Here is a 26,385-nt window from a genome sequence, read left to right on the forward strand (position 1 = left end):
TTACAGATAGAATTTTAAGGAGCCCCTTAAACTCATTTTTATATGTAAGTACGAACCATTCAATAATATATCAACATTTCAGCAACAATTATGCTTCGCGGCTGTATCTCACAAAAACCGCTCGCGTGCCATTTGTAGGATGTAAAACCTTGATGGCTCGGAATTAATACCATCAATATTGAAGAAATTCCTTCACAAAAAAGACTGAAATCAAAGGGGACCATAACATTGTATACATAGATTCTTAGGTGAACTTATTTGGTTTAATAAAATGCCCTGAATTTCATCATATGTTGACAGCTTCTTATATAAACTATTCCAAGTAGTGTTACACTAGGTAAAAGGAAATTGTAAGACATTTTAAAATGTGCGGATACAGGAATGGAATACGTGATTGTTTCCAGATAGCACCAAATGCTGTTGCTTGGATTTGGGGCAGATTTCTCGAAAGTAAAATAAACAGATGTGGGTCCGCATTCTAACTTTTTAAACTTATTTTGTAAAAAGCAAAACTAAGCTCATGTCAGACTTGAAAGATAATTAGTTTTATCCTTCCGCTAAACGACTATAGTTGTTTGCATACCGATTTCGAAAGAAAAGAAGAACCGTCAGCCCCTTCTGTAGACAAGCAAATTTGTCGCATTCGGGGAACAAAAAAATCCACACGCATACATTGAAAATCCGATGCGCCCAACACTATTTGGTCCAGATGTATAATTGGGCCATTTTTCCTCAAAAATGAGCAAGAAGTTGCCGTAATGTTATCAAGCCCTGGTGAGCGCATTTTTGTTCAAAAAATTGAAGAGGAGGATATTGACAACATTTGTTTTCGGATTTTCAACTCGATCTAAAAATATCTATATTTGGCGAATTCTTTATAAGTCATTCCTTTATAATATACAGCGTAGAACTATGCGATGCTGTCCCCCTAAAAATTATTTGATACGCATGAAATGTAACTCATCGCAATAAAGGCAACATTGTACGAGCTTAGGTGCAGGTCATTCGAGCATGATAACTTTCGAGAGAACTAAATGACTTGGTATAAAATGAGGAAAGGAAAATGGTCAGGCTTAAACCCTTTATTAAAATAACTCCTAGGTGGAATATACCAGACAAAAACAAGGGGACTGATGAGGTAGCTTTTTCCGAAACATAGGTATTCCCCGCCTTACCTCCTGGTGAACATTACCTTCGTTCTCCACTAATAAACAAATGTTTTTGTTAAAACAAAAATGAAGGGATTAAGCCGACCACTTTGCAAAAAAAAAAAAGAACAAGTAAAAAAGCATCTAAGGTCAGCCGGGACTTCCTCCAAATGGAAGGAACTTGCAAAATGTTAAGAACATTTCTTAGAAAAATAACGTTTAAATGAAAACCCTTATAGGGGGCTATACGAAGACGAGAACCTGTATACGCAGTTGTTTGTCATAGGCCGTAGTACCGATTAGGATCTTCAAATACGAAATTTGAAACATTTCTGGCGAATAATATCGCTGAAATCATCAAAATACCGAATAGAGGGAGGTACCGTTATATGGGGGCTATACAAAAACATTGAATATTGGTATGGCCAAAATTTTAAGAAAATCCATCATTTATATCCATTTTATGGGAAAACATAAATTCCATTTCACCAAAGGTTTCTGGTTGAGAGACACATATTTAGATATAGCAAGATGTAAAGAATCACTAAGTTCTTTCGCAATTTATGACAGATAAAAGTATTCCGAATTTTGACCCTTTGTGGGAGACGTGCCAGAAGGGGTTTGCAGATATATAGCTTCTTCGCAACAGATCTTGTGTTAGCAACAATGTTTGGATGTGTGAAATTTGAAGAAAGTTGGATGCTTATTTCGCCTTCTGTGAGGGTTTTTGTTTTTCAAAATCCTGAACCATATGTGGAGCAAGTAGCAAAAGAAATGGTCCGATATCTACCATCTTTGTAACAGATCCTGTGTTGATAGAAACATTCAAATGTGCCAAGTCTAAATGAAATCGGATGTTAATTTCGCGTTTTAAGAGCTTAATGAATATTCAAAATTTAGATTTTTGTGGGAGGAGGTATCAGGTTCATAAAAAGATAAGGATATGTGAAATTACATTATAATTATTCAAAATTTTGACCCTTTGTGGGAGAGGCACTTGATGGAGTGGACCAATATTATCCACTTTTGCAACTGACCAAGAACTGCCGCAAATATTAGGACTTGCTTTCTTTGCAGATTTTTGAAAATTATGACCTTTTGTGGGGGGAGGTACCAGAATGAGTGAACCGATATACTCCATCTTAACACCAGACCTTGGTATTGGGATGTGTTTATAAGAGTTGTAATTATTCATAATTTTGACTTGATAGAGTGGACCGATATGGTCCATTTTCGCAATCGAACTCGATTTAAGTTTGACAAAAATATCACGATGTACCAAATTTGGACCAAATCGGATACTTCCTTCGAGAGTTATCGTGTGCACCAGCCAGACAGACAGACGGACATCGCCAGATCGACTCCAAATTTTCTGAAACGGATTTGGTCCAAAGAGACCTAGGGTATAAACCGTTATTTCGACTAGGAACGTTTTGACCGTATCAAATGATATATACCCTTTCTATCCATATGACTGAGGGTATAATCAATTATGAATTTAAAACCTTGTCTACAATCTAGGTATGTGTTTAGATATGGGGACTTATTTTATTCTTTAATGTTTTAAAAAGTAATAGGTATACAAACCATCAGCAAATATAATCCTGTTTTTTTTTTTCGTACACGAACAATATCTAATATTTTTAGATGTATATTTAAATAAAAAAAATAATTTATCACAAGTTTTGTTATAAAAGGGTTTTATCGAAAAAATTACACAAGAACGCATAGACGTAGTAAATAGAATGGATTTTAATGATAACACAATGTCCACAAATCCATAAATTCGGTGGCTGTTTAAATTTAAAAAATATAAAATATATATTTATCTCCTTAAGAAACTAAACTAAGTTTGATTGGTGTTTTCTTCTTTTTATTTGACCCGAACATCTGTGATCTTCATATGGGTTCAATGTTTTTTTACACCTGCAATTAAAACAACAATTGAAATCTTTGACTAGCTAAAAAATGCACGAGTGTTCTTACGTTGATTGCAATATCGTCCATAGTAGCCTTCCTTACATTTACATGTCTTATTGGGCATACATTCGCCATGTTTACACTTTCGTTTGCAATTTGTTCTCTGGCGACGTCCAATTTCACAATGATTGCCGCTAAGGCCCTCGGCACAGCGACATAAATTCGTGCCAATGCAACGACCACCATGCATGCAGGATATTTCACATTTTGCTGGAAAGGAAAAGGAACAGATATTTTTGGACTATTTTTTTTTCTTTTTCGTCCTACTTACAAAATTCACAACGCAGTCCATAGTAACCTCGGCGACAGTCACATTTGTCCTTTTGCACGCATTTGCCACCATTTAAGCATTTTTGGGAACAGATACCTATAAAACGAATAAGTAAAGATTTATTTTTAAATTTTTGATATTTAAATGAAATTTCCTTTTTCATTTTGCAGAAAAATGCTCAGCAGTGTAAAATTTTTGCCCGTGCGCTGTAGTCTTAATAGCTACACACTACGTTGTTATTCCGCCACTCCACCAAAACGTCCCTCCCAATTAACAGATGAAATCATACGTGTTGATCATGCCGGAGAATTGGGTGCTGATCGTATCTATGCTGGACAAATGGCCGTTCTGGGCAATGGACCCATGGGCAAGACAATAGCCCATATGTGGGAACAAGAAAAGGGACATCGGCGTCAATTTGAAGAACTCATTAACAAACATCGTGTACGACCCACCGTTATGACACCCATATGGAATGTGGCTGGCTTTTTGTTGGGAGCAGGTGAGTGAAGGGAATAGAAATAAATTATTTTTGGAATGGTTGTGCTTACTTTTCTATCTTTTTATGTTTAGGTACAGCCCTAATGGGCGAAAAAGCTGCCATGGCGTGTACCGTAGCTGTAGAAACAGTCATTGTGGAACATTACAATGAACAATTGAGGCAAATAATGGAATCACCACAGCCCGATAAGGTAAGACAGGATTGTAGAAATCGAGGACAGCAGTAAAATCGAGGACATTTATATAGAGCTCACATTTCTGATTTTTTTAAAAAAATATCTGGAAATCGAGTCGAAAATACCAAAAATTGTTGACAAATTTCATTTTTTTCTAAAATGAAAAGTTTTGGATAAAATATTTTGGACCTCAATGTCACTTATTTTGTATACCCTACCCCACACTGCGTATTTTGCTTGTGTGCATTTGTTTGTAACATAGATGGAAACGAAATAGACCTATATTTCCTTTTGATGTTCTTCATAGAATCACATTCTGAGTCGATTAATGCGCTTAAAAGTCAACGAATAAATTGTGACGAAGGGGAGGGGGCGGTCTTGAAAGATGAAATCCTTTTTCTAATTTCTTCATGACATCATCATTAAATTTATTCAATCCAGACTAGACATCTGCTCCTTCGTCTATCTATTAATGTTCTTTTAGGTGAAGTATGAAGGCCACTTATAAATAAATATATAGGTTTTAATCCCCTATAAATAGTCCTTGCATGTGCTTATAGAGGACACTTCTAGTCACTTGTAAATTCTTCCAACAGTCTGCTGGAAAAGGTTCCTTATAATCGCTTAAGAAAATCTCATCAAGGTCATTCTGGAAGATCTCTTATGGGCATCTTCAATAAGTATTCTATAAAGCATTCTCCTAGTCAGTTAGAAAAACTCTTTTTAGTCGCCCAAAAGGCTCCTGCTTTTGCCCAGAATTTCTCCAGCTAGTCACCCAGAAGAAGCCTTTCTATAGTGGCCTAGAAAGGTTCCTTATAGTGGGCCAGAAAGGTTACTTGCAGTCACCTAAGACACCTTTCAATCGTCTAGAGATGCTTCTTCTAGTCGCCTTGAAATTCTCCTTGCATTCATCCAGAAGGACACCTTGCAATCGCCTACAAGGACCCCTTACAGCTACCTCCTAGTTGTCTTCTAAGGTTCCTTCTAGTCGCCATCAAAGGTTCTTTTAGTCCACTTAGTCGCCTTCAAAAGCTTCTCCGCCTTGAAAGGCATATTCTTGTCTCATTCAAAGGCTCCTGATAGTCGCCTTCAAAAGCACCTCCTGTTCGCATTTAAAAGCTCCTCGCCCTAAGATTGTAATAGCTCCTCATAGTCGCCTTCAAAGATTGTTCCTAGTTGCCTTCAAAGACTGTTCCTAGTCGCCTTCAAAGTCTCCTTCTGCTCACCTATAATGGCTCCTTCTAGCCACCAAGAAAGGCTCTTTCTTCTCGCTAGTAAAGACTCTTTCTGCTCGCCTGTAAAGCCTCTTTCTGCTCGCCAAGAAAGACTCTTTCTGCTCGCTTAGAAAGGCTAATTCTGTTCGCCTTCACACAGTTTTGTTCCTTCACACAGCTCATCAAGGGTCTTTCGAACCACATTTAAAGACTCCTACTAGTCGCCTATCCCGGCTATAAAAGGTTCTTTGGCTATAGCTTCCATATATCGGTTACTGTGCATCAAATATGTAATATAAATTGGATGGGATTTTGCACATTCAAATTTTTCCATTTGCTGAAAATCGGTTCCCAAATATCTGTTGCTCCGATTTATATATTTTTAATACAATACTTCTTGGAGTCATGTCAAGCATGAATGTGGGTATTCCTCCTATATATTGCTTTCAAATATAAATCGCTCTAAATCATAATATGCATTCAAAAAAGGATCAAAGTTGGTATGATCTACTTCATATAAATTCCCAATATAAACCTTGATCTTTTACGGGCAGTTATACTAAATATGAACAGTGCTATATGAAATCATATAATCGGACCCGCCCGACTTTTGACCTTCCTTAGCTGGTTTTTAAATAACATAACCTACAATAATGACAAGTGGATCTTTCTATTGGATTTTTACTAAACAAGTGTTATTTTAACCATTACAGGAACTCTTGGAAACAATTACAAAATTCCGCGATGAGGAACAAGAACATCACGACACGGGCATTGATTGTGGAGCAGAGCAAGCACCCTTCTATAAGGCCATGACGGAAGTCATAAAAGTCGGATGTAAAACAGCCATTGCAATTTCGAAGAAAATCTAATCATTAGTATAAAACGAATGTTGTTATTGTAAATATGTCCTAATTTTCAACTTTTTTATATAATTTTTAAATTTAAGTTTTACGATGAAAATATAATAATCCAAAATTGGTGCTTAAATAATATAATTTGCACTCAATTGACCAAAGAAAACGTTACATTTTATGGGTAAGGTAGATAATATCATGGTTACGGAAAGAGTCACCAATCCTCATCAGTTCCCTTGGTTTTTGTCTGGGGATATTCGTCCCAGGACCTATTTTAAAATAACTTCTATGAAAACAACTTTTTTCTACCCAAATGATGAGTTTGTAAACTCAATAGTAGGGAAAACAATGAAAAACTATTTATTTTTTAATAATTTCGTTAAACGATCTGTAAATCTTCAATACTATTGTTTATGTTTGTTACCTTTAAATGCATTCCCAATACTTACCCCCTTCACATTGTGTGCCCTGATAGCCATCCGGACATGTGCATACCGATGGCGCTGTACAATTACCACCGTTCATGCACTGGGGAAAACAGAACGCCTTCTCACAATACTGACCGATATAACCGGAATGACACTGGCAGATATTGCGATGATTACAGAAACCATGTTCACCACACTTCAAATGACACTCGGGATCAGGACCTTTGGAATGAGAGAAAAAAAAAACAGAAGAAAGCAAATGAATAATTAATTAATTGCTGGACGTGGGTCTATATACAGCATCAAAACGGATGCATGTGACAGACAAATGTTGGATGGAATCAGAGAAAACATATTTTCTCTATAAGTAAGAAATAAAAAGTATCATGCATTTTTGGATGTAGGAGGCGAGGCGTATGGGATTAATTGTTAAACATTTGGATGAAGAAATGGAGGAAATTTATACACAACAAAAATGAAGTGTAAATATACGCATATGCCTGGCAATTAGGAATGTAAATAATTGCATATGTCCGCCAATTAGGATGAGGAACGAATTAAGAAGACGTTTATTGCGCATTATTCCTGCAGAACTCTCTATCTCATATGGTTTCCTAACATATATTGTTTTAATTTATTTCAAAATGCAGCTATGGTTCAAAGAACGGTTCCTAAAACATCAATAATTGTTGGAAATTGTTTACCTGCCTCTGGTCGATTTGCTATGTACAAACGGATCCTAGATATAAGAAGATAACAACAGCTCATTCTAATGTGAAGAAAATTAATGGAATGGATTCTATCTGCCTCTGGCCGATTAGCTATACCTAGACGGATTCAAGTTTTAAGAAGACACCAAAAGCTGAGTCTTCTTTGAAGAATCGAAAGTTATCATTGTTATTATTGAATACTGGAATACTGTATATCTATTAGAAGTAGCTAGTCAAAACGGCTCCAATCGAATCGTCGAAAATTTTACTTGAAACCTACTATACTGAAATGCATCTAATTCCTGGGAAGCTGCAAGTAGTGCTTATTTCTTGAATGGTAACACTTGGCTTATTTCTAATTGAAAAGATCTAATTGAAAGATAATTAGATTATTCTTCCGCCGTCAAGAAACGGATTTGGACTACAGCACTCGAAGAAGAAGAACGGTCTGATAGTTCTAAGATAGAATATTTAATACAGGGTGAGATAAAAAAACTGCAACAAAGTCAAACGCCATAATTTTTACATTTTTTTAAATTTTATTGAATGAAAGCAAAAAATGTCGGAAATAGCATCAAATGTTAGAATAGGCACGAATTATGGCCTTTAAACGGCCAATGTAATCGTTACACGCTACCCGAATGTTGTTCTGCGGTATTTTGTCCCATTCCCGGCGAAGCGCTTGCTAGAGGTTATCGACACTTGGGTATTTTTAAGTGCCAACCTTGCTTTCCAAAATACTCCAGACACAATAGTCCAACGGATTGGTCTCCGGAGATTTTGTTAGCTATTGTGCGCTGGAAATGAAGCGAGGAACCTCATTTTGTAACCGTTCTTGGTTGGCGCGTGCTGAGTGCGATGGTGCTGAGTCCGGTTGGAATGTCCAAGGTCTGCGGCCAAAATGTTTGCGTGCCCAAGGCTTTAGTACATCCTCAAGAATATTTTCGCAATAATATTCGCCATTTATTCTGATGCCACGGTCGATTAATAAGAGCGGAGAGCGACCATCGGCTGTTATGGCGGCCCACACCATCACCATAGCCGGCGCTTGAGTTTTGGTGGCCAACTGAAGGTGCACATTTTCAGCTGATCTCTTTGGCAAGTAAACACGATAATTTTGTTTGTTTACAAACTGCTGGACAACGAATGTTTTCTCATCGGAGAAAACCAAATTTGTCAGTTCACCATTTTCGGCCAAGCGAAGCAACACTTTAGCTCTTTTGAGTCTATTTTCTTTCTATTGCGGTGTAAGTTCTTGCACTTTTAGGAATTTCAATGGCTTTACCCCGAGCTCATGTTTCAATATTTGCCGAATGTAATATTGCGATATGTTCAGCTCACGGCCACTGCGACGCGGGTTTCGATCAAGTCGCTGGTTCACTTTTCGAGCCATTTCTGCTAATGTTGCTGTTTTCTTTCGTCCACTTCCTTGACGTCAGGCTACGCTACCAGTATCAAGGTAACGAGCAATGGTACGAGACACAAAAGATTTAATCACATTTAAATGCTGGGGTGCTCCAACGATAGCCACTTGTGGTTTTCCAGCCAAATATAAATAAATCACATTATCACGCTTGAATTTCATCACGAATAACTTTGTTTCCGGAAAATTCTCACTAAAATGCTTTTGTGCGCTTGTAAACAATACAATATGCTGTCAATGGAATAATTTTAACAGCTGTCGGACGAGTGGCTTAGAAGTCTGAAGTTGGTGGCAGTTTTTTCATCTCACCCTGTATATAATCCATGTTTAATAAATAGTAAATGGGATCAATGGACTTGACCTCAGGGCATTTGCCTTGCTAAATGGTAGGTAATGTCACATACTGAGGTTTGGGATCATTAACCTGGACCTGACTTTTCCAAGTTTAAGTTAAAGTTTATGAGACTTTTATCCTCTTAAGAGCTTTTTCTTCATACATTTAACTATTTAAAGTTAACTCTGGGACCATGAGGAAAGGGGATTTGGGGATGGAAAGAAAGGATTATGAGCATACACTACCTTGGAGAGAGGTGTTTTGTGTGGGATTTGTCGTGTCGGGGTTGTCATACACACCTCTATGTGCACACTCCTTTTTGAAGTGCAAACGTATCGGGGTGCCGGGCAGCGTTACATTATTGCCATTCTGGATGGTGAGGCCGACATTGAACATGGCTGTGCCACTGTTGTTGCCGCTGCAGGGCAGGAAAACGCTGAAATCTTTAACAAGTTTCAGACATATGAATTGAAAAAAAAAAATAATCCACCAAAAATGTCACAACTTACTCTTCTCCTCCTTGGGTATACGACCTTTGGTCTTTATCGATACGGTTGGGGCTTTCAAAATACTCTCATCCATCGACTCCAACAGATCAAAATGATAGAAATACTTCGTCTGCCCCGACTTCCAAGTGAAATTGACATGATTCACCTCGGGCGGTATAATAAGATATTCATAAATACGACCATCACGGATATCGTTCATCACATGGCCGTTGTGTATGGCATAGACACGTCCTTGCACATAACCTTGAGGAAAGAATAGAGCTAAGAAAAGCACATGTTTTTAGAACAGATTTAGCACCTTTCCGATTGTGCCATGGCCATACTTTACCCGTTAACATTTTCAGCTGTTCCTCGTTGATCCACAGCGAGAGATTCTCTTTGGAGTTGTTGGAACGATTGCGTTTTCGATGACGATGCTTCCGTTGATGACCATTGGGATTATCATTGGGACGATCACGTCGTTTATTGCCATGACCGTTGCCACTGCCATTGCCGCCAACAGCACCTTCACCACCCATTGCATTTGGTGGAAATGCATTGCGGTGACTGACATTGTCACGATTTCGATGATGATGATTCTTGTGAGGATATACCTCATACGCAGAACCACTGTCTATACGCTTCACACTACCTCCGCCACCACCACCACCACCGACACCGCCACGTCTTCTATGGTGTCCAGCCTCATTTATTTTATCATCGTGTTGCTGTCGCGCCTCCACGCCATCAATCCACATGGAGTGCATCAATATTATTAGCATTAGATAAACAAACCACATGGACATTGTCCCAAAGTCATTGTTTTGTTTGTTTTCATTGGATCTTTTCATCGCCATCATCATCTAAATCTGCAAACAAAAAATGAAATTGAATTGAATTTCGCATTAAGAAGAATATAAGTTCATCGGCACATAAATATGTCCATGTGAAGAGGAATGATCTTTGTTTATGGACTGATACAATTCAAAGAAGCCACAACATTAGGGTGTGTTTGAGGAAACTTTTGAGATGATCATTGTGAAGTTTTCTAATTAAAGCTAAGGGACAGTGAGTTGCAAAGTGACCGTATATAGTAGACAAACGGAATTGTTTGTGATATTCGTTATATTAGAATTGTTGGTGTTCTGTTTAATGTTGGGATGGTTTAAAGTATTTCCAAATAGCAAGATATCTTGCTCTAGTTCCGATCATCATTTACTAATTTTTTTATTTATTTATTTAAAAAATTAAAACTATTTAATTATGCATGTAATCACTCCAACATTTTAAGGGATCAAAATTTTTATGGGATTGAAAATGAAATATATCGGTGCACTGTTTTGTGTAGACCTCCACAGAAAGATACCTCCTCGGCATTTTATTAACTGTAGCCAAATTTTTTAACGGAAATCTCTGAAATTTCATATTTGGCTACTTTTTCCTCTGGCCGACACATTCTACATAGATATGACGGGATATTTTTTATCTAGAGTTGGCAAACAAAAAGACGATAATTTAAGCAACATATTCTAGCGGACGTGTTTAAAATTTGGTTGGTAAAAAGTTGGAATTTGTTTAAATGTCAAGACTTCATTAGCATTCAAACAAAAGAAGCTGTAAAATTAGCACATCACAAAGAACCTATGCTAGGTTTTCTTCCCCTTATGGTGGAGGGTCATAAAAGTTCGACCCAGCCGAACTATACTCTTTTTAAACCCTCAGTCGTATAGCTACCCTCTCATTTCATTTGCATTTGCAATATTATTGTCGAACTTAGACCGAGTAAGGATGGGTAATATCGGCCCACTCCTTCTGGCACCTCCCCCACTAAAGGTGAATATTTTCAAAGAAAATAGTTTATCTCATAGAAAGGGAAAAGATCAAACTTGGCAAATTTGTAACAGAGCTACACCATCAAGTAATAGAAATTCAAATTTTGATTGTTGAACTTGGACTTTTATTTTCTTCTTTATGGCTCCCGAAAATTAAAAACAAATTTTGTTTTTATTTTTGAATGTTTATTTTTCCGATATTTCAACCATAATTTATCATCATCACCAGGGAATTGACTTAAAAATAAACAATAACGAGAATATCTTCATAAGTATATTAACAAAACATTAAAAAATTTTACAAAAATTACATATACTTTTGTCGCTGATCACCACATTCTACGTTCTGTTCTCCTTTGAAATTGACTTTCAACAATGACTTTCAATGATGTCCCTATATATTTGCGCACAGTGTTCGGTGTCTTTTTTTTTTTTTTTTGAATAATTTTAACTCTTATAAAATGTGAAATAGGAGTCCGATTCTCTTCAATTTTTTTTTCATTGCAATACTTCTGGCGTGAAGAAGGAATAGAACGGACCATTCCATCTGGTAACTCTCCCACAACGGGTCAACATTTTAAGTAACCAAAACCTTCTTTTGATCAACGTAACATTCTAATTTAGCCCTGTCCCTCTGTTGCAATCACGCTAGAGTCAAAACGAACCAAGATAGGAACTTAAAATTTTGCACAGATCACTCTTTTATCCGGAATTGTTTTAAATTCCATATTAAAAGCTCGTAATGGGTACTACAACAAATGACGGAAAATTGTCTATGTATGACCATGTCTTCATATAGCCCACATACAACGGCACCTCCCTTTATTTGGAATAGTCTATAACAAAAAATTGCACATAGAGGACCTCGTCTTGGTAACCCCCAAATAACGGGTTTCTTTTGATTGGAATTTTTTGAAAAAAAATTGTCAAGTTCCTTCAGAAAGTGGAGGGTATTTAAAGTTCGCCCGCGCTATTTGCTTTTTTATACCCTCCACCTTGAAAAGGAGCGTATATAAACTTTGTCATTCCGTTCGTAACATCACTAAATATTCGTATATATATTCATAATCAGCATAAAATTCTAAGTCGATTTAACTATGTCCGTCTGTCTGTTATTTGACGTAGATCTTCAATATTTGGCATTTGTAATGTGTCTAGGATGGTTGGTATTGAAAATGAGATATATCGGTCCACGTTTTGATATAGCCGCCAAATAATCGTACCTTGTTCTAATCGTTTATTACTTTACTCTCCAGTGGTCCGACTGTCGAAAAGTTGCAAACGTCGAAAATGTCAGATACCTGTATAAAACATAGAAAAGCTATAAAACGTCGTAAGCTTTTAAAATATCGTAATATTCCACATAATACATACCAAGTTGGTTAATAAACGTATAGGTTGTATTATTGAAACCTCACTGCCCAGTTTTACGACTTTTTGGACGAATGTATGTTGGAAGAGTATGTCATATATATCACAATTTCTGACAGGCCATCTATTCTCTTCCCTTTTGTTTTATATTGAAGCTCTCACGAGTTAATCCAGTTTGAAAAAATAGAGAGGGAGTCGACATGGTCGAAATAGAGTAAGATTTTACTCTAACAGTGAAATTGGATGTACAAATTTTTTTGGTGTTTAGTAGCAAACAGGTTTTAAATTTTCTGTGCTCTGTGCAGTGATTCTAAACCGCAAAAAAACGAAAACCTGATTGCAACATGTTTTAAATTATTTGTTATTATTTTGGAGAAATGTAAAGTATTAAAGTCGGTTCAAGAATTAATTTACACCAAATCCTACTGTTTTATATATTATTGTCAGATTCAATGTTATGGTTAATGGTACTATTAGTATTTTCACTCAAATACACATATATATGCATTTGTGGTTCGTACTCGTCTTCCATAATGTAAATGTAAAATACGTCAAATATGGAGGTATCTTTATGTATATGGGAGGTATACCAAACATTTTTGAATTTTCTAGCGTAACTACTGATGCCAAAAATCATCAAAATCTGTTAAGAAATTTTGTCAAAATCTTGACAATCGGGACTGACGAATGTTGACAATTTTTTGCACATCAATTCGTCAGCGTATCCGTAAAGTAAAAGTTAAATTTTAGAAAAATCAATTGAGAAAATATGTTAAAAAACCTTCAAAGATTTCAAATTGTGTGTGTGGTTCTATGGGAACTATATCAAATTCTGGACTTATATCGACATTTTTTGGAAGAACAGCAGCTCGTTAAGAACACCAAATGTCTAATGACGATCGATTTAAATAAAAAATGTACCCAAAATCTTGACATTTTTAAATTGAAGACCTTCAGAGTTTTTGATTATATCATTATGTATATTATTATGTGCGGGCTGAAGGGATCGTGTACAAAAGCCAAGAGAGCAGATACAAGGTGGAGGCCGATGGGCACTGGCTAAAGAGTGTAAAGACAAGCAATAAATACAAAACGGCAGAATATTATTCAACCGTGCAAGTGCAGACACCGATAATTTTGTAGAGAACACAAAAATGTCAGTTAAGCATGCAACTAACCAACCAACCGATCGCTCGCTCGCTCGACCAACCAAATAAGTAAAACATGGCCTAAAATGACAGCAGCAGGAAACGTTGCTTCTTTTCTTTTTGTTTTCCAACAACAAAAAAATGAACTTCATCGTTTGCCGGTATGGTTACGGGAATGTTTCCCAGTCTGTTTGTCTTTTGGGCAGTTGTTGTGTCCAGAGTTTAGTCGGTCGGTCGATGGGACGACTGCTTGCTTAGCTGAACGGGTGTCAATGTTGTTGTTGACTTTTTTGCCTCCTTTTCTGTTTTGGTCTGGTCGCCTTTTTTACTTGGTGTTGTCAACGTAATTGTTGTTGTTGGTCGATTGGAATTGTTAGTGCTTCTGTCTGTTGTTGCTGGGCTCTTCTCTGGCATTCTTATATGTGCAGTCGGAAAACGTGTTCAAGTGGTCAACAGGTAGATAGATGGGTAGGCAGAAGCTGCATTTGAGACCAATGGTCATCATTATCACTACAAAGATAATGATGATCATGATCATGATTGCACCAAAACGGCAATAGCAAAAACAACAACTACTACTACACCATCGGATAGGTGTTTTCCATTTTTTTCTTTCACAAATCGAAGGAAAGAAACGGAAAAAACGCTACAAGACGACAAGCATTACTTGTTGCTATCAAAGCAATGAATGTGTCTGGAAAGAAAAATCATGCCGTTGTTGTTGCTGTGGCTGCCGTTCTTGAAGAGCTCACGGCTGGTTTGGTGTGAACGCCTGCTCAAAGGTAAGTCAGTTGGTACTCTGGGCTATCTAGTGGCACATTTGCCGTTTTGTCTATGTGTGGAAATTAACACATCTTCCTTTTTATTATAGCTGCTGCTGCTGCTGCTGCTGCTGCTGTTGTTGCCCATTCTGGCTGGGGCATACCCTACCTACCAGTGATCGATTGTCATTGTGTTTTGGGCCATTACATAACATCTGGAAATTGATTGTCAATTGAACAACACCAAAAAACCGGTCAATTGGGAATTTACCAAAACCAAAACGGAATTTCCTGTAAAGGATGGATGATCAGTCAGCGGAGTTGACATGTGATATTTTCAAAAAAAAAAAAAAAAAAACAAGTGACATTTCAATAAAAGGATGTGACAGCGGAAGGGTGTGCAATGAAATTATACAAAAAAAAACAACAAATTGCAACGAAAGTCAAGGACGTGTTATTGCTGTTGCTTTTGGCAACCTAGCATGAACATATTTATGGTTTCCGAGCGGACAAGTCGTCTCTGCAGTTGAACAAACACAGCAAGGGGTAATGTTCGAGGTTAATGACATCCGCCCAAAATTTTGTTGGTAGGGAGATGGTTGTAATTTGGTGGTGGTGGTGGTTGGGAATACAAGTGTTGTTCATGAAATTGCATAGGTATTACCCTTAACAGGTTGGATATTTCATACTATATAAAGGAGTTATATACGAATATCGACAATATACAATAAACGATATGCAAAAGTTAACCGCGCGAATTTGTTCTGAGAAATTTAGGAAATACACAAACTACAATTTAAAAAGCATCAACATGTTTGACGTCAGCATTTGGCCTTTTATGCCCTTTTTGAGGGCATACCATAAAGATATCGAGGTCCTCGTCTTCGTATAGCGTCCATATGACGGGTCACATTTAAACCGTATTTTTCGACTAATTCTTTTTTAAGTTTTTCAAGTTCCTTCCAAATGGTGGAGGATATTATAAGTTCGGCCGAGTCGGAATTTTGGTTTTTCCAAAATCAACTCCAAATCTCAACCCTAAACACTTACTGTGCCAAATTTCGGGTTTCAACCAATACCAAATCTACAATTGTTTAGTACCAATACCAAATCTACTATTGTTTAGTATTTTTTATAATTTTTTAATGCCTATTTTCAAAACCAGTTTCAAATCTCAACTCTACACACTAATAGGGACCCTTATTTCAAACTCACATTTTATACAATTAAGTACTTTTATTATAGTTGTTGTACGCATTTCCAAACTAGGTCTTTATTTCAACCATTAACACCAGCAGTGACCTCAATACCAACATTTCAAAATTCCAGGTCCATCCGTTCACCCAAAACCAATTTAAATACCATTTAGTACAGCTCTTAGATTAAGCATATATTTCCGAAAATATCTCCTTATATCAACCCTACCAAATTTCAAGATTACGTGCATCCGTTCACCTAATTTCAACTGGAACGAAATTTAGTGAATTATAATAATTTCGGTACATTTATTATTCGAAATTCGGTATCGTTTATCCATTTTTATACCATCCCCATGCATAGTATGTAGGGTATATTAATTTCGTCATTCCGTTTGTAACTCACCGACATAATAAATTTAGACCCTACAATGTATATATATTCCTATTCAGCATAAATTCTGAGGGGATTCGGCCCTGTCCGTCCGTCGGTTGTAATCACGCTAGAGTCAAAACGAATTAAGATAGGAAGTTAAAATTTTGCACAGATCTGTCTTTTGTCTGCAGGCAGGTCAAGTTCGAAGATGGACTATATCGGTCTATCCTTTATATAGCGGTACCTCCCGAAATTCGTTATTTTAATGATTTTAACCACATTTTTCAATGGACTTATCTTAAAATCCACAAAAGGAGTTCCTTATGAGTTCATTATTAGAAGATATTTGTCTATATAGGCCCACGATATCATATATCTCCTATATAACGGTTCATTACGGTATTCAGCATTTTGTCTTAAAATCCACACAAGAAGTTTTTTGTGAGTACTTGCTTCTCTAGAAGAGAATTGTCTATATAGGTCCACGATATCGTATAGCCCCCATATAACGGTATCTCCTGATATTCTGAATTTTGATGATTTCAGCCAAACTTCTTAATGGAATTATCTTAAAATCCACACAAGAGGTTCCTTCTGAGTACTTTACCCCCTAGAAGAGAATTGTCTACATAGGTCCACGTTTTAGTATAACGCCAGTATTTTCATGATTTTTGCGACATTATTCGCCGGAATTGTTTCAAATTTCTTCCAAATGGCGAAGTGTATGAAGAGTATAAACAAGCACACTTATCGAATCGAATTTCAAAAAAGTCTTCAGTATATACATCCTACATTCCATCAGAGACCCTTATTCCAAATTTTTAGAATTCTACCTCTTTCCACGGTTTTTCAATACACTGGATTCAATTTTTAGTACTTTTCTAATATAAATTTCCAATAACCTTGCCTAATCTCATCCCTATACACCAATATTGGCCCATATGCCAAATTTAACTCTAGCTTCAACCGTTTCTTCTGTGCGATTCACGATTCTAACTATACAACTAGAGACTTTTGGCTCCTGAACCATATGTAGTACATTTTTGTATTAAGAATTTTATACTTTTAGTACGAATTTTCATGTACACTACAATTCATCAAATTCTATATACAATTTGGTACTGTTTTCAGTTTCAAAAATTTACAATTTTCGAAATTTTGATTTCTTTGAGAATTTTGAGCTTTTGAAGAGTGGACCAATAATCCTGAAGGACCATTAGTTTCTTATTGGATGAAAATTTTCTTGATTCTTTTATATTGGTGCATAAGCTCTAGAGTTTATGCCAAAATAGCTTTAATTAATATTTTAAATCCTAGTGGATAGAATCCGTAAAACTTTTTGAATGTAGATAGAAATTTTAGATAGCTTTAATTAAGGGTTTCAGCTGAATTGACTACAATTTATTATTTTTATTTTTTTTTTTCTCAAAGTCCTTAACATTTGGGGCTTGGTGCAACCCCAGATCATATTTTTAGGGGTCTAAAGACAACTAATTTTCCTGCGGAAAATGTTCTGTGTATATCAATCATATGTATTTCGAAGATTTCAGCTCAAATTTCCACAGATTGTTGCTGTAATTTTCGTGAAATAAAAATTAGCCATTCGAAAATTTTTCAATAGTAAAAAGCTTTCATTTTTGACAGTGTAAAGTTTAATGGCCTTTAAATCTTTATTTACTAATTTAATTACTACATTAGCAAGTTTTCTATGAACTGTCTGAGAATTATATTCACCGGACATTTGTATTTGTCCATTTTTAAATTATCTGGAAATAAGTGCGGTAATTACAAAATGTAATAAAGTGTGGCACACTTGATATTGCTGTAGAATTTAGCACCTCATTGGGGATTTTTAGATTAGATCACATTTCTGAGTAATATTGGAAAGATATTGAAATCGCAAACGAAATTTTATTGATTTATAGGGTGATAATTACACTCAAAAGGTGGAAACTAGTGTGACACCCTACAACCGCACTACATGTGAACTTAACAAGTCCAAAGGGAAAGAAAAATTATATTTGGGGGAAAAGAAGATTATTTTCCTGACAGATTCCAAATAGTAATTAACAACTACGCTAAGTAGACCCTGTCAGATTATAATTGAATAAAAATTAAAATCTGCTACTTGATGAATGGGTGACTGAGTCATCAACGCCCAGGTGAAACGACCAAGACTATAATCTTCAAGTTTTGCATGTGGATTTGTATTGGCGTGAGATAAGGCTGGAATTTTTTGAAACTTTAATTATAAGTGTGCTAAAAGGAACTAAAAATTTAATTCATGATATTGGTCAAAAGGATAAAGCAAGGTTTGGTACCATTTGTTTTTTTGTGAACGGAGAGAGGTGTAATTTGGAAATTTGGTCAGGTTTAGAAAGTAGAGTTAATATAAGAGGTGTTTTTGGAAATTTAGACCAAGTGTAAGAACTGTTCTAAATGGTTTAAAATTTATTACAATTTGGTTTTGGGAAATGGGCAATTTGAAATGTTAGTATGGGACTCATTTCTGGTGAGAACGGTTGAAATAAAGATGAAGTGCGTACAAAAAGTATAAGGAAAGTACTTTAGGTACAATATTTGGTGTTTGGTGCACGTACAGGGCGTGATAGGTAATAAAAAGACCCTCAAGTCTAATAGGGATAGAAGAAGCTCTTCCGGGCTTCTAGGCACACGAAAAGACCCTTCTATGGACCAAAGAAAACCCACAGATTTCTTATGCATCGAAGAAAACCTTCTATGGGCCAAAGAAGATCTAGTGGTCTTTGAATCGATGACGACTTTTAGACCTTCTTAGGACTTTGGGAAACCCTCAGTTCTTCTAGCGAGTGTAGAAGATCATTTGGTATTCTAGGGATCGGAGAAGCCCTTCAGATCTTCCATGGACCGAAGAAAATATTTAGTTCTCCTATGGACCGAAGGAAACCTTCTGGTCTTATATAGAGCAAATATGACCTTCAGTTCTTCTATGGACCGAAGAAGACCCTCAGATATTCGATGAACCCTAAGAAGATCTACACTTCTATAATCAGATCTTCTCAGATCTTCTATGGACCCAAAGAATACCTTCAGATTTTCTGTGGACCCACTAAGACCCTCCAAATATTTTAATAATCTGCAATCTACAGACTTGGACCTGCATGAAAAATTTTTTCCATAGGCTGTAGTACCCATTGATATCTTCTTGAAACTTGAACTTGAAACAATTCCGGAAAATAATGTCGCTAAAATCATCAAAATACCGAATAAAGGGAGGTACCGTTATATGGGGCTATACGAAGACGTGGACCTGCATACAAAAATTTTAGGAATATGCTGTAGTACCCATTACAAACTTCGAAAAAAATTGAAACAACTCCGGTGAAAAATGTCCCTAAAACCGTGAATAGATCGAATATCGGCGGTTACCGTTGTATGTGGGCTATACCATATCGTGGGCACATAAAGACATTTCGCTTCCAGCGGGTAAAGTGTTTAGAAAGAATTTCTAGTATGGATTTTAAGACAATTCCATTGAAAAATGTAGGTAAAATCAAATAAATATCGAATTTAGGGAGGTACCGTTATATAGAGGGTATACTATATCGTGGACCTATATAGACAATACTTTTCCACATGGTAAAGTACTGAGAAGGAACTCCTTTTGTGGATTTTCAGACAATTTCATTGAAAAAATGTTGCTAAAATCACGGTTATATGGGGGCTATACGATATCGTGGATCGATATAGTCTATCTTCGAATTTGACCTGCCTGCAGACAAAAAAAAAATGATCTGTGCAAAATTTTAGCTTCCTATATTTATTCGTTTTGACTCTAGCGTGATTACAACAGATGGACAGACGAACGGATAGAACTAAATCGTCTTACCATTTTACGCTGATCAAGAATATATATATATATTGTTATGTCTAAAATTATTATTCCGGCGAGGTAGAAATGGAATGACAAACTCAATATATCATTCATTACTAAGTATGGTGGAGGGTATTAAAAGCTGTCCTTTCTCACATTAAACAGAAACCCCACGGCGTCCATATGTAAAGGTGTAAGTAATACTCCTGCAACGACATAGTTATATAGCCAACTCCCGCCCGAACTCAAGGTACTCGAGAGTGCCTTTCAATTCGACCTTAGCCAGTGGACACAACTTTTACTTGTTGTGTCTGTTATCACTAATGAGTTGATTGCTTGCCGTTTGCTTCTGATCGTTTTGCTGCCGTTGTTGTTGTTTTTATTGGTGGCTGTGCAAGTGGCAATGGTGTTATTTGGTATCGTATCTTTAATTCTTAAGCACCATCAAAACAACACTACACAACAAACTAACAGCTCCAACAACAACAGCAGCAGCAATGACAAATACAACCGGTAGCCATCACACATTTGTTTTGTTGTTGTTGCATCAAACAAGCGAACGAACGAATAACAACAAAACAACAAACAGGTGAAGCATTGCAGCAAATCAACTTGCCACCTCCCAATCGATCGTTTGGTCTGATCGTTTTTTGTTTTGTTGTATATTTTGGTTCATCCTTGCAACAAGAGCAGCAGTAGTATGGGAAAGAAATGACGTTCACATGCTATGTGCCACCACACCGGACATTTTACACGCCACTGATGAACCGGGGGGGAGTGAATGTGCAACGAGCATGGTTATTTGTTAGGTTAGGGATAGGCAATTGGGAACCGATTAATCGAAATTTCACAATATGAGGGCATGATCAATTGGCAATGTTCAAAATCAGTATGATACTAATGGGTGGGATTTTGTGTGCTCCTGTTTATGAAAATTGATCAAAATACACAATTTTCTTTCACAGGTGAAAGAATCCATTTTGAACTTCAAATACGAAATTTGAAACAAGACGTGGACCTGTATACGCAAATTTTTGCCATATACTGTAGTACCCATAGAGATTTTCAAAAAAAAAAATTCTGGTAAATAAGACCCATTAGGAACTTTAAATACGAAATTTGAAACAATTCCGGCGAATAATGTCTCTAACACCATAAAAATACCGTTACGAGGGCTTGGACCTGTATAAGAAATTTTTTGTCATAGACTGTAGTACCCATTAAGATTTTCAAATACGAAATTTGAAACAATAATAATGTAAAAATCATAAAATTTGCCGAATATTAAGAGGTACCGCTATATGCGGGCTACGACTTTAACTTGCCTACTAGAAAGTCAATTCGATCGAAATATAGCATGATTACAAAATTTTCTTTGATGACTTATAGTGAAATTTGATGGAGAATATTTTTGACTTTGACGTTATCCTTCTAAAATGATGCTTTGAAGGACAATTTTGCATAGATTCACAAATAAAAACAGCTTTAACCCTAAAATGTGTTTTAAACATATATGAATTCCCGGCGTTTAGGTAAGATTTAGACCTTTGATGTCTTCTGGTGACTACATGGTGAGATGAAAAAACTGCAACCAATTTCAGACTGCTGTCATTTCTTAGCCACTCGTCCGACAGCTGTTAAAATTATTCCAGAGACAGTCCATTATATTGTTTACAAGCATAGAAAAACATTTTGGTCAGATTTTTCCAGAAATTTCGATATATTTGGCAGGAAAACCACAAGTGGATATCGTTCTAGAACTCCAGCATTTAAATGTGAATTATTCTTTTGTGCCTCGTACCATCGCTCGTTACCGTGATACTGGTAGCGTAGCCCGACGTCAAGAAAGTAAACGGAAGAAAACAGCAACATCAGCAGAAATGGTTCGAAAAGTATAGAAGGACTTGATCGAAACCCGCGTCGCAGTTGCCGAAAAATGGCTTGTGAGCTGAAAATATCGCAATATTCCATTCGGCAAATATTGACAAATGAGCTCGGGGTAAAGCCCTTGAAATTCCAAAAAGTCTAAGAACTTACACCGCAACAGAAAGAAAATAGACTCAAAAGAGCTAAAGAGTTTCTTCGCTTGTCCGAAAGTGGTGAACTACTGAATTTGGTTTTCTCCGATGAGAAAACATTCGTTGTCCAGCAGTTTGTAAATAAACAAAATTATCGAGTTTACTTGCTAAAGAGGTCAGCTGAAAATGTGCGCCTTCGGATGGCCACCAGAACTCAAGTAATGGTGTGCCATAAGAGCCGATGGTCGCTCTCAGCTCGTATTAATCGACCGTGGCAGCAGAATAAATGCCGAACATTACTTCGAAAATATTCTGGAGGGTGTATGCCTTGGGCACGCAAATATTTTAACTGCAGACCTTGGACATTCCAACACGACTCAGCACCTTAGCACACAGCACGCGCAACCCAAAAAAATGGGGTTCATCGCTTCATTTCCAACGCACAATGGCCAACAAAATCTCCGGATACAAATCCGTTGGACTATTGTGTCTGGAGTATTTTGGAAAGCAAGATTGGCACTAAAAAATACCAAAGTGTCGCTCACCTCAAGCAAGCGCTTCGCCGGAAATGGGCCAAAATACCGCAGAGCAACATTCGGGCAGCGTGTGACGGTTTCATTGGCCGTTTGAAGGCCATAATTCGTGCCAAAGGTGACCAATCCGAACAAATCTAAACTTATTCTAAAATTTGATGCTATTTCCGATATTTTTTGCTTTCATTCAATAAAATTTAAAAAAAAAAAATGTAAAAATTATGGCGTTTGACTTTGTTGCAGTTTTTTATCTCACCCTGCACATGGGAAATCATCTCAGGAGTAATAAATTATTATTAATTTGGAGACTAAAAATATGTTTCGAAAATTATGTATCTCGTATATTGGGAAAGATGTATCCAATATAGTCTTGACCTGGCCTATATAAATTATGGATTTTTTAAGGAAAATGTTTCAAGAATCCCTTGACCAAAAAATTGGGAATTTTTAAGGAAATCTTTTTTTAAGCCCCTTGTGAAAAAAATGGATTTCAAATAAAAAAAATCAGGAACCTATTAATAGAAGCCATAAAAAAAATTCCTCCTTAACGAAAATTTAAATTTTGTATACTACAAACAGAAGACTTAAATAGGGTCTCCCACTGATGACTTTTTTCTACCAATGATTGATAAATATAAGATTTTTAATTATATATAAAATTGTTTTCTATCTAAAATCATAAAAGATCAATAGAAGACCTTCTACTAATAGGCGACATATCGGAAGTAGTATCAGATAAACACATTCTCTCCATAGAAGACCTACGAAGATCCTCTTACTACAGAGAGTATTAAATAGCTTATTTTATTGCTACAAACAATTTTCGATTAAAAAAGATGTCCTCTTATTTATAAAATCTGCTCCACATCTTTAAAATCTTCGATTTATCAAGTAGCAATATCCGGCAGGCGAGCGAATTGACACACTTCATATAACCTGTAATCGGATTAGGACGTATAATTATAACATCTCTATCAAGCTGGCAATTAAGTGGACAGAGATATATGTCTGTATGTAGGTAGGTAAGCAAGCCAACAACTGGGCAGACAGTCAGTCGTAAACGCACACATACAATGTATGTGAGTGTTTGTCTTCATTGCCGGCCGGTTTTTTTTAACCACATCGTTGACGACGACTACCAAGTCAACGATGATAATGGTAATGATGATGATGATCTTCATCATCATCATGACGATACCGATCGATATCCAAAACCAAACACACCACAACTCTTGCTATCCCTTGGATGAATGACATACGGTTGCAACAACACCAACCATTATGGTTGGAAAATCGTATGGTGAGAGGGGTTTGGGGTTTGTTGGCAGATATTGCAAATTGCTCCATATAAACGAATGAAGGGGACGAAGCAGCGAAATTTTAAATTATTGTCATTTCTTGGTGAGAAGAGGATAATGTTTGGTTCGTTGGTCGGTTGCAACGATCGATCGAATATGGGAAAGAGTTTTTTTGTTTTTGTACTCTACCCCAGGCACACTATGTGTATTATGACTATGGGTAGTAGTTTGTAACATTAGGAAGGGCACAATACAGAACCATATTTAGTTTCGATGAGACATTCAGAGACGATTTAGGCATGAAAGTCACTCTTGGATAAAAATTTACTCGAAAGTCCATAGAATTGTTGATATGGAAAATGGAACAAATGTGGTCTTATATTTTGGCATATCCGCAATATAACAGTACTGGCAGATTTAAGATATTTTTGTCATAATTTCAAACTGAATTTTCGTTTTATTGACAGTTTGTGTTCCCAGTATGGGGGAAATATATTTTCAGAGAACTGCCCATATAGCTCCAAGACTTGTCATAGACTCCAAATAACTATACCTCCAGATATTCGGCATACTAATCATAACATGTCACACTTTTCAAAGGAATTGTTTTAAATTTGGTATTTGGAGTTCGTAGTTGGTACTACTTCCAATGACAGAAAACAGTTTGACGACTTCGCATAGCCCCCATATAACGGTATCTCTCTATATTCTATATTTTGATGATTCTAGTTACATTGTTCAACGGAATTATTTCAAAATTGGTATATGGTGTAGACAATAGGTTATGTCTTCTCTGATAGGAAATTATCTATATGAGGCCACATTTTCATATAGCCCTCATATAACGATAACTTAGGATAATCGGTATTATAAGAGATTTATGTTACATTTTTAATGGAATTCTTTCAAATTTGGTATGTGGGGTTCGTAATGTGTAGCACTTCCTTTAACAAACAAGTAAAAAAGCTGTAAGTTCGGCCGGGCCGAACTTTGAATACCCTCCATCATTTGGAACGAATTTGGCAATTTTCAAAAACATAAAATACGTTAAAAATTACGTTAAAATCCTTAAAATACCGGATGTAGCCGTTATATTAGGGTCTATACGACGACGTGGACCTGCATAGGCAACTTTGTCATGAGCAATTACAATAGTCAAATGTGAAACTTTAAAAAATCGGTGAATAATCATCAAAATACCGAATATCGGGACGCACTATTATATGGGGTCTATACCAAAACGTGGACCTGCACAGACAATTTTCTGTCATAGACTGTAGTTCCCATTACGAACTCTATATACGAAATTTGAAACAACTCCGGTGAATAATGTCGCTAAAATCTTAAAAATACAGGATATAGACTATACGAAGACGTGGGCCTGCATAAGCAATTTTTTGTCATAGACTACAGTACCCATTACGAATTCTAGGTACGAAATTTCAAACAATTTCGGTGAAAAATGTCCCTAAAATCGCCAAATATCGAATATCGGGGGGTACCTTTGTATGTGGGCTATACAATATCTTGAACCTATATAAACATTTATTTTCCCTGGGGGTAAAGTGCTTAGAAATTACATCTTGTGTGGGTTTTGAGACAATTCAATTAAAAATGTAGCTAAAATCTTTAAATACCGATGCCGTGGACCTATACAGACAATAATCTTCCAGGGGATGAAGTACTCAGCAGGAAATTCTTATGTGGATTTTCAGACAATTTTATTGAAAAATTTCGCTACAATCATCAAAACACCGAATATCGGGAGTACCGTTGTATGGGGGAGTAAAGTACTTGCAAAGAACTTCTTGTGTCAATTTTAAGACAATTCCATTGATAAATGTGGATAAACTCATCAAAATACCGAATATCGTGGGTACGGCTGTATGGGGGCTATACGATATCGTGGACCGATGTAGTCCATCTTCGAACTTGACCTGCCTGCAAACAAAAGACTGATCTGTGCAAAATTTTAGCTTCCTATTTTTATTCGTTTTGACTCTAGGGTAAATACAACAGACGGACGGACGGACAGGACTTAGAATTTTACGCTGATCAAGAATATATATTCTTTGTTATGTCTAAAATGATTATTTCGATGAGTTACAAATGGAATGACGAACTTAATATACCCTCCATACTATGGTGAAGGGTATAAAAATCCCCAATAAAAATACTTGATGGTAGGTGTACCTTTCTGAAATCCCATATTTTTGGAAACTTTTTAAATTACTTTTAAAATATAACAAAAAATAATAAATGGAAAAAGAAATGATGAGGAATTATTGCTAATATATGTAACCGTTACACTAAATATAAAAAGAATGGTTTACATGCGTGAGCATGACTTTACATATGTGTAAACTTGGCGGTTCGAAATTTCGAACACTGGTTTCTGCAAAAACGAAAAATCTGAAAATTTTTCTGAGTAAATTTTTGACTTCAGTGGTCTCAAATTAACCTAAAAAA

The 26,385-nt window shown here is 36.3% G+C and overlaps 2 protein-coding genes across 7 annotated transcripts in view; one reads left to right on the forward strand and one right to left on the reverse strand.

The window, feature by feature from the left end:
- LOC101898525 (5-demethoxyubiquinone hydroxylase, mitochondrial) lies at positions 1-6,279 on the forward strand. Of its 2 annotated transcripts, XM_059119918.1 has the most exons (4): positions 1-44; positions 3,570-3,901; positions 3,973-4,091; positions 6,004-6,278. In XM_059119918.1, the coding sequence occupies exons 2-4, from the start codon at positions 3,574-3,576 to the stop codon at positions 6,160-6,162; spliced, it is 606 nt and encodes a 201-aa protein (XP_058975901.1). In that variant the 5' UTR covers positions 1-44; positions 3,570-3,573; the 3' UTR covers positions 6,163-6,278. The 2 variants fall into 2 exon arrangements, with proteins under 2 accessions (XP_058975901.1, XP_011296115.3); XM_011297813.3 differs by lacking the exon at positions 1-44 and having other exon boundaries at positions 6,004-6,279.
- LOC101898231 (protein shifted) overlaps positions 2,821-26,385 on the reverse strand; it is a 27,112-nt gene continuing 3,547 nt past the window's right edge. For 2 of the 5 annotated variants that reach the window (XM_011297814.3, XM_005192190.4), the window contains exons 2-8: positions 9,880-10,399; positions 9,552-9,812; positions 9,288-9,485; positions 6,597-6,797; positions 3,400-3,495; positions 3,135-3,338; positions 2,821-3,074 (exon numbers count right to left, since the gene is read on the reverse strand). In XM_011297814.3, the coding sequence (XP_011296116.1) occupies positions 3,058-3,074; positions 3,135-3,338; positions 3,400-3,495; positions 6,597-6,797; positions 9,288-9,485; positions 9,552-9,812; positions 9,880-10,393 (1,491 nt within the window). In that variant the 5' untranslated portion in view covers positions 10,394-10,399 and the 3' untranslated portion in view covers positions 2,821-3,057. The remainder of the gene's footprint in view (positions 3,075-3,134; positions 3,339-3,399; positions 3,496-6,596; positions 6,798-9,287; positions 9,486-9,551; positions 9,813-9,879; positions 10,400-26,385) is intronic. The other 3 variants (XM_020039818.2, XM_020039817.2, XM_005192191.4) reach the window with 3 other exon arrangements.

The sequence above is a fragment of the Musca domestica genome, unplaced genomic scaffold (genome assembly GCF_030504385.1).
Source record: "Musca domestica strain aabys unplaced genomic scaffold, Musca_domestica.polishedcontigs.V.1.1 1, whole genome shotgun sequence".
NCBI lineage: Eukaryota > Metazoa > Arthropoda > Insecta > Diptera > Muscidae > Musca > Musca domestica.

Coding starts and splice junctions, on each gene's coding strand:
- LOC101898525 (XM_059119918.1), top strand. CDS start 3,574: ATGCTCAGCAGTGTAAAATTTTTGCCCGTGCGCTGTAGTCTTAATAGC. Junction 3,902..3,972: donor TGGCTTTTTGTTGGGAGCAG/GTGAGTGAAGGG, acceptor TTTTATGTTTAG/GTACAGCCCTAATGGGCGAA. Junction 4,092..6,003: donor AATCACCACAGCCCGATAAG/GTAAGACAGGAT, acceptor TAACCATTACAG/GAACTCTTGGAAACAATTAC.